Here is a 9,049-nt window from a genome sequence, read left to right as displayed (position 1 = left end):
AACTTAAGAGGACTTCTGGTAAACCAAATGCAAATTTTCAACACTACTCATATTTATAAAAGAGGAAGAAAAAAATGAATGAACCTAGTGAAAGCCAATCTGCCTAAACAAACTGCCAACTGGTGTGCAGATGGTAAGAACCTTCTGCTCTTGCTAAAACTTGCAGAAAAACACTGTAGCTCTTGCAAATTTTAGAACTGCCAGCCAAATGGCATATGATTATCTTCATATGATTTGTATCACCCTCAGTTAGCAAAGTTATAAGTAATCATTTCTTTACTTACATGACTTTCTACTTGTACTATTGAAGATATGTCAGAAGTTTGTTTTTAAGTCAATTGTGTTTTGCTCATCTGTAAGGACAGACTGAAAGTGAAATAACCTGAAAATATACTTCTGCACTTCATGTCTCTAGAATTCAACTTTTTAAATAGAATTTTTGTATAGAATTATTTCATATATATTTAAATATATTTTGGTGGACTGCCTGACATTTACTTTTGACTATAAAAAATTATTACTACTACTGATATGTTATGATTACTAGTTACAGTTTTTCAGAAGAGACTAGTAAAATAGTTTAAGCTTTCTGTTAAGGACAGCAAGGGAATCTTTTTTGTTCCTTAAAGAAAGAACAAGACCATCTTAATATCTCCCTACACACCTCCCATTGAGAAGCTCAATATGCATTCAACAAGTTATTTTTATAAAACTTCAATACAACATATTTAGATACACAAAGCAAAGTAAAAACAGTCAGAAGGAAGAGCAGAGTGATAGAAAGGATCTTCCACACTGAAGACGACCCACCATCACATGAAATAAGTATGAAATAGACATCTCCATGACCTTCAAGAAATAAAGGAATGTAGCAATTAAAAAGAGAATGAATTTGCTCTAGGCTTCATACAAGTTTACCAGTTGTGGACTAAATCGTGAACTATTTGGGAAGAACTCATTGTGTGTAAACTGTGGCACTACCAGGTCACTAAATCAATTCCAATATGAAAACATTCAACATTTCTTTCTTCATAAATAAACTCTGACAAATTATGGGTGTGTGGAGAACATGATAAGTGAATAGTGGAAGTATGCTATGGAACAGGTAGTGTCTGAAGAAATGTACAATTCTTTTGCACTAATTGTTTTTTTCCAAAAGAAAAAGGATGAAGTATTCACCTTCTGGATACCATCCAAATCAATTTATGATGCTATAGGAAAATAATGATGCCTAACCATCTGGTGATTGATACAGAGTTCACAGTTAATCCTTGGCTGACTATAGTGAAGAGTGTGGTAACCAGCAGCGTGGTGAGCTGCCTTTAAAGTCAGCTAGAATTGGCTGCAGTCCAGGCACACTGACACTTTATCTGTATCAATTGGGCAAGTTATTGTGGATAGCAATGATGTCTTCTTCATCGGGTTGTGAGGATTAAATGAGACTAGGCATGTCAGAGTTGGCTCAGTGCTTGGCACAGAGTAAGCCCCCAGTGAACATTAGCTAAAGTATCTTCTAAGAAAAAGACATTCCGCAAAACAGAGTCTTCCTTCAGTTTCTTGTCTAATTTTAAGTGCCATTTCTCTGATGACTTTTTAAACTTCCCTCCTTTCCCCACCCCCAAATCATGTGCTTAAATCGACCCTGAATAGCACCTGTCATAGCTTTTACATATTTGTATTGTATTTGCTTATTCATTTCTTTGTTTAATATTATTCTGTCTAATATCTGTTTTTTCTCCAGAGACTTGAAGGTCTGTTTACAGGAAACAGCCACGTGATGTCTAGCTTTTTGGTGAATCTCTAGTACTCAACACAGTCCAGGGTATACTGTAAGCCCTTAGTATGCATTTATTGAACAAGTAATTTCATATTGAAAATTTTACTTATTAGGTTAAGAAACATTGGTGGTTGGTGCATTTAAAATACATAATTTTATGTAGCTAAAACAACAACAAAACCAGTAAGGAAATAAAGTGCAATGCTAGGAGAGTGATTTAGTGAAAGAAAAAGGTAGTTGGGGGTAGAGAATAGGGTATTTTTTATTTATTTTTATTTATATATTTTTAGAGAGGGAGAGAGAAGAGAGAGAGAAGGGGGAGGAGCTGGAAGCATCAACTCCCATATGTGCCTTGACCAGGCAAGCCCAGGGTTTCAAACCGGCGACCTCAGCATTTCCAGGTTGACGCTTTATCCACTGTGCCACCACAGGTCAGGCTATTTTTTTCCCTTTTGATTTGATTTGGTTGATGCGCATGAAGGATGTCAACCATGTGTGAATCTGTGCGTTTACCAGGCATACACATGTCCAGTGGTTGTTTGCATGGCAGCATCTTTGATGTGAATAAAATTGCCTTGTGTTGTATCATCACAGACTTGGAAGGGACCTTAGTAGTCATCATATCCTATGTTCTACTTTAAAGATGAAGAAACTGATGGCAGCGACATGCAATGATAGGGCTGAGTCTAAATTTCAGGCCAGCCAATTTCCAGACTGAGTCGGAAGGGTTACTAGTTCCTTTAAAAATAATCACTGCTGCTTTAATAGCAGCACCTGTTGTTTCAGCTTCCGCAAGAAAGAAGCTATTAATTTCTCCTCCATCAAAGCTGAATTTCTGGTCTGTCTGAACCTTGTTTTCTTCTAACTGCAGCTGTCTACACCGCTAAGGCCAGGCACCTCTCTGAATGCAATAAATTGCCACACCCAAATATAGAAAGAAAAAAAGACACAAATCTTGCAGACAGTGGCCAATCTGTGATGTCTTTCTCTAACTCTCTTCATTCTACCTTGGAGAGGCCTGGAGCACACAAGAGAAAGCCTTTAGGCTTGCGAACCCTGTCCCCAACATCTAAGTTCTTCTTTGGGCTTGTGACCAGCTGCGACCAGGACCTCAGCTGGCTGGAAGCTGAGAGAGACAATCTGAGTGGAGACCTCATTGTCCGCAAGATGTGAAGTAATTATAATCTTGCTCTGGGGAAGTTTGAGAATGAAATCGAATTTTGAATGCCTCAGATCTTCAGTAAGGAAGTTTAACGTGCTTTTATTATCATTATTGTTATTATTGAGTTAGCAAGGCCTAGCCTGCTCCAACCATGCATTTTCCCGCGTCCGGTCTAGCCTGCAGCCCACGGCTGGGGGCCACTTGCTGCTCTTTCACCCCAGTGCGAAGGTGAAGAGCTCTGGTGTTCCGGGACGTCCGGCGGGCGGGGGAAATCGTGCGGGAGCGCAGCACGCATGCGCGCTGGAGGTGCCGCCCGCCCCTCATAAGAGCGCGGCGCGGCGGCGCGGCGAGCCGACTCGGGGTTGTCTTGGTACCCTGCGCGGTGAGTGTACGAATCGCAGCGGCGCTCCGCTGCTTCTGCGGCTTGGAGGACTGAAACTTCCGTGGGAGGCACCCATCAGTGCGCACCTCCCGAGGGCTCGGAGTCCCGGGAGAGAGGGGGAGGCAGACAGGCCCGGCGCTCGTGGGAGCGAGCTGCAATCGGAGAGGCGGAGCAGGGGACCCGACGCGCAGCCGCCGCCAGCCGGGCAGGCTCCCGGAACGGCGGCGGGAGCGCGCCTGCCCCTCGCACGCATCCTGGACGGCTGCGTGAGCTGGGAGGACTGACCACCGGTCCCGCGGCGGGGAGCGTTGAGGCTGCACGCCGGAGGACTGCCGGGCGACGCGACCGGGGCCATGAGGACCGAGTTTGGACCTGAGCAGGCTGAGCGCGGCGGGACGCTGCACTTGCTGCCCGGAGTCCTGAGCGCAGTGCCCACCTTCTTGCCCCCTTCTCCCCGCCCGAGAGGGAACTAAAGGAAGGGAAACGCTCCTCGACTCGTGCGCGAGACCCCGAGACTCAAACTCTGCGCCCCGGTTCCGGGTCCGCAGCGGCGTTCCCAGCGGTAATCCTACTGGAGAGGTCGTCCCCTCGGGGATGCACCTGGAGGGTCCTCTCGCAGGTGAAGTCTCCACGGCATGAGGCACGGCAGCTCCAGTGGCCCCCCAGAATCAGCACCCGGAGAGTTCCACCAGTGTGGGCCCTCTCTCAAGGCCGCCCCTTCCGAACCGGGCCACTCGGTAGAGGGAGGGCATGGCTTAGGAATCTCTTGCCCAGCAGCCTGGCATCGTCGGCTCCCGGACGTCGCAGCAGACAGCAGTGGCCCGCGTCTAAAGCGCCGCGTGCGGGACACTCAGTGAAGAGGTCCCGGCCTGAGAGCACCGCTGGGACCACAACTCATCGAGAGACCGCATCGCGTCCAGGGTGCCATGTGGGGCGGACGCCGCCCGGCTGCCGCCGCCTCCTCCAGGATCCCCGCCTCACTCCTGCAGCTGCTGATGGCCGCGCTGCTGACGGCGGGGGCGCGGGCCAGCGGCGAGTACTGCCACGGCTGGCTGGACGCGCAGGGCGTCTGGCGCATCGGTTTCCAGTGCCCCGAGCGCTTCGACGGCGGCGACGCCACCATCTGCTGTGGCAGCTGTGCGTTGCGCTACTGCTGCTCCAGCGCCGATGCGCGCCTTGACCAGGGCGGCTGCGACAACGACCGCCAGCAGGGCGCTGGCGAGCCTGGCCGAGTGGACAAAGACGGCTCAGACGGCTCGGCAGGTAGGGGGCAGAGCCGAGCGCGAGCGCGAACGGGGAGGAAGGTTGGCTTCGCCTGGACGGCAAAGACCTGGGACCCTGGAGAGGGGAAGGAAATTAGAAGCATTGATATTTCAGAAGAGGGTCTTGAACCAGGAGGTGGTGCTTGCATTCTGGGCCAGCCAGTATTGTGTGCGAAATGGGGCACCAGTTCACCGTCCTGGGCCTCAGTTTCCCCATCTGTCAACTAAAGAGTAGTTTGGTTTGGATTTTCCCAAGAAAACTACACCATAAGGCAGGGTGGGCCTCAGACAGCTCCACAATCCTTCAGACCTGGGCTTCCTCCCATGTCCTTTATCTCCAGAGGTTATACCTTTCAACTAAGGGTTAATGTTTTGAGACGTGGAAGGCTGGCAGGGGCACTTCCGGGAAGGCTCCTCAGAAGGAAGGCAGCTAGCTCCTCATGGTTTCTGGTGAGTGACTACTTTAGCAGGCCCTGGAGACTCGAATCCTCTCTGACACCGCTGCTGCACCTCTCCCCTGCCAGACCCTGGCCTACCTGGTTTTCTGGACAGTTGTCACCATGTCAGACTTGCTAGGTGTCACGTCAGAGTTGTGCTCAACCTTGCTCTTTGTGGCTTTAATTTTTTTAAATTATATTTTTTTCAAATTGCCAAAGCTAGAGTTGGAAAAATAAACAAATCAGTGCTAGAATTTGGTAGGTTCCACTTCCTCCACTCTTCACAAACTTCCCAGACGACCTCTCTCCAGGCTCCACATTAGTGTCTGTGTGTTTGGAAGGGAGAATTTAGGTCCGTGTATGGGTAGAGGTCACATGGCAAGCATGTCATCTAGAGGTTGTCTTCTCTTTTTTTCGTAGCTGCTATGTCAAGGACAGGACTTTTTACCAGCACTAGGAGCCAGGCTTTGAGCTACCTGAGCTTGGCACTGACTGGCATCTGTGTTTACAGAGCTGTCTACACATGGTAAGAGGCAGTTTTTTTCGGTGCCAGTTCCTTGGCATTTGAGTATTTTATTAGCAAGCTACTCCTGTTTTTCCGCTGCACTGAATCTGAAGAGAGGAGAACTGAAGGTAGGTAATTCCAGATAAGGTGCCATCTTAAAATGCCAGCTCAGCATTGCAGAGTGTGTGGCTGGGGAATAAAGCCTCAAGAAATGAGCCAGAGACGGAACTGCTTCTTCCATGTGTCAACTAAGTTAGGCTCATTAATGGCCTCTAAAAAGTTAGGTTGGCTTTGGACAGATCAGTAGGCAGCAGACCTCTCATGACACCGTGTGACGTGTGTGGGTGCCTCCCTCACCCTACTTTTAAGTCCTTTTTTCCTGAAAATTCTGTTCTTCTCACTTCTGTTCTGCAGTCTGGAAGGACAGCATGCCTAATTAAGCAGTGCAAGGAGGCTTCCAGAAGCCCTGCATGCTTTACTCTGTGTAGCTATTTACGCTTCTAATTAAAAAGTCTGGAAATAGAACAGTTGTTTTTCCCCAAAATTCATTACTGGACTTAGGCTATTTCACCTACTTTTTTGCAGTAATGTTTGGGGTTTTTCAACTGTTATTTGTTTACTTCTTGATGACATATTTAGGGCTGATATCTTAATTTGGAGGATGCAATATTTATAGCATGTGGATAGAAAAGCCTCATACTGCTCTAGTATGCTGTAGTTAGCCTGAAGTTACCCTGTAATTGGAACAGCCCTACTATGGGAAAACCAGCTGTGCTGTCAACTGTAGCAAGGGTGTCTACCTGTTAAAGGGACACTGTGTATAAATATAGTGTTTACTCTGTTCAGCATTGATGATTAAGGAAATCTTCAAATGTCAGCTTTGGTTAAAAAGTATGTTTTACTCATAAGGCATTATTTCTTCATGACTACATGTGTTCCTACTATATTCTAAAAACACCGATTCTCAGGTGACCATCAAAGCGTACCTCAGAGGTGTGGGAGAACTGGGCTTCCTCTTGAGGTGCTGCCCTATACCACTGAGCTGGCACTGCTTTGCAAAGACCAGCAAGACCTAGTCCCTGCCCTCATAGACAGGGATGGGAACATGTCAAAAAAGTAAAGTTCCTAGTAACCTTGGCCAGAATTCTAGGGAAGTGGTTTTCAGGCATTCTGCAGGCTCCTCCTTCCATCAGTTTGTATCTCTTATCCAGCTTCTGGAAGCCCTGTGCTGCAACCCCTCATGGTTCCTGTAAAATAACATAAAAGTGGAGCTCATTACCAATTTTAATAAAAGTTACTATTTTTATCTTTTACGGTTTCATTTTTCAGAATAAACCTCCCTTGTTAAATATGGTGGCCATTGCTTTATACTCTACAGGCTTTCCCTGGAGTTCCTCACACAGAATCCAGGGCCAGATTCAGGTGACTGTTCCACCTCAGCCCCCTTGAGCCTGCCTGGGGACTTCCCAGCTCACTACAGGCTGGTCTCCTTCCTGGAACAGATGTCTCTTTGCTCCAACATTTGTTCTCCCCGGTATCTGTTCTATGCTGATGGTCTTTTCTACCATCCAGTGACTAGTGTTAACTCCCTCCTCCAATCCCCACCAGCCTCAGTTAGGCAAGCCAGTGGAGTTTTTCTTACCCTTTTTTTTTAACCTCTGTGCCTTACAGACTCCTTTTAGAAATGGGCATTGCTAGAGTCTGTAGTAAAAGGAGTTTGCAAGAAATGTAAATAACTTGTTGGGGTGGAGGGAAGCCTTTTAAATAATTTCAACTCATTTCTAGACAGATCCTACAGTTATCTGACTTGAATTCAGACAGTTTAGTTATTGAAGCCATTTTAGAACAGTCTTAAAACATGAAACTCATGTTTTTGCCAAATTGGATGTTTGCTTCAATCAGTGCAGTTTTGCTTTGGGGGGCTGACCCACTGCCATGCCTATGGGACTCTCCCCTTCTTTCCTGGACACTTAGTAAAAGACAGTGCATATTATGGACTGCTGATGAACACAAAACTCGGATCAAGCCTGGGTCCTCCAGTTCTCAGTTGTCACCGCCACTCTTACGATCTTCACTGCCAAGCACTGATTTTTGTTGCCTATTTCTAGTGAATCATAATGTTATGTTTTTGTCCTCCAGTCCCCATCTACGTGCCATTTCTCATCGTTGGGTCCGTATTTGTCGCCTTCATCATCTTGGGGTCTCTCGTGGCTGCCTGTTGCTGCAGATGTCTCCGGCCTAAGCAGGAGCCCCAGCAGAGCCGGGCACCTGGGGGGAACCGCTTGATGGAGACCATCCCCATGATCCCGAGTGCCAGCACTTCCCGTGGGTCATCCTCTCGCCAGTCTAGCACAGCTGCCAGCTCTAGCTCCAGTGCCAACTCTGGAGCCCGGGCACCCCCAACAAGGTCACAGACCAACTGTTGCTTGCCTGAGGGGACCATGAACAACGTGTATGTCAACATGCCTACGAATTTCTCTGTGCTGAACTGTCAGCAGGCCACCCAAATTGTGCCCCATCAAGGGCAGTACCTGCATCCCCCATATGTGGGATACACAGTGCAGCATGACTCGGTGCCCATGACTCCGGTGCCACCTTTCCTGGACAGCCTGCAAACAGGCTATAGGCAGATTCAGGCCCCCTTCCCTCACACTAACAGTGAACAGAAGATGTACCCAGCTGTGACCGTGTGACTCAAGGTGCCAGCGGGTTCCATTATGAGACCAAGGAAAATAGAGAAACTGTAGACTTGGCGAAGATTCTTGAAGTAGAAGTCGGTTGTTCACGGCACAGGTCTTGTGGATAGTTTGATCTGTCCCAAACTATGTGAAAACATTCTGTTTCTGAATTAGCTTTTCTAGAAATGTTTCATCCCAGTGCATGATTGATTTATGATGGAAAAGGAAGTCACCTGGAGAAGATGCCTGTGTTGTTACCAGTGGTTGTGTGACAAATGCTTGAGCTCTTAAGTGCCATTGGGGTATGGCTGTCAAAAGAATTTTGTAAACAGCTAGATTAATGGTTTTTATTATGTTGCTATTATTTCTTTTCTGGTTTTTACTATGCCAGGTCAGAATACCTGTTCCTTGCCTTTTACCTGGGTAAGTTTTTTTAAAGCATCCAAGGTTTAGGTAGGGGAAGATACCCAATTATTATAAACTCAATTATTGTAGAAGGAAATCCAATCTGAACTCTATGAGATTAGTCAATTATCTCAGTATTTCACAGGCATTCTTAATTCCATTGTAAATATATATATATATAGTCTATTTTTGTGCTTTTTTTGTCGATGTGCTTTTTTACCTTGTGTAGATAGATACCTTATTACAAAGTGATTTTCTACATTAAAAAGAGACTGAAAGAAATTGTATAATTACTTAACTAATGACATTCAGAACTTTGAGGTTTTAATCTTGATGTAGTGGGTGGTGTAGTAATAAACCCATTCATCCCCTTCTTGATTGTATCATCTAATATTCCAACTTTATAGTGGCACCTGAGAAGTAATTTGATGGTTTTTATAT

General features: G+C 46.4%; 1 protein-coding gene across 1 annotated transcript; it reads left to right on the top strand.

Annotated features, from left to right (window-relative positions):
- Window positions 1–3,982: 3,982 nt before the first annotated feature.
- Window positions 3,983–8,650, top strand: SHISA2 (shisa family member 2). The gene is made up of 2 exons (XM_066258321.1): window positions 3,983–4,584; window positions 7,665–8,650. Exons 1-2 carry the CDS (start codon window positions 4,248–4,250, stop codon window positions 8,216–8,218), a joined length of 891 nt encoding a protein of 296 aa, XP_066114418.1. The 5' UTR covers window positions 3,983–4,247; the 3' UTR covers window positions 8,219–8,650.
- The last annotated feature ends 399 nt before the right edge of the window (window positions 8,651–9,049 follow it).

Source organism: Saccopteryx bilineata, chromosome 2 (assembly GCF_036850765.1).
Source record: "Saccopteryx bilineata isolate mSacBil1 chromosome 2, mSacBil1_pri_phased_curated, whole genome shotgun sequence".
Classification (NCBI taxonomy): Eukaryota; Metazoa; Chordata; class Mammalia; order Chiroptera; family Emballonuridae; genus Saccopteryx; species Saccopteryx bilineata.
Note: the sequence above shows the minus strand (reverse complement) of the source record. Positions and strands in the feature narration are given on the sequence as shown.

Bases quoted from the DNA above. Each gene is read 5' to 3' on its own strand.
- SHISA2 (XM_066258321.1), top strand. From the start codon at position 4,248: ATGTGGGGCGGACGCCGCCCGGCTGCCGCCGCCTCCTCCAGGATCCCC. The intron at 4,585-7,664 runs GTAGGGGGCAGA...TTTGTCCTCCAG, and splicing joins CGGCTCAGACGGCTCGGCAG to TCCCCATCTACGTGCCATTT.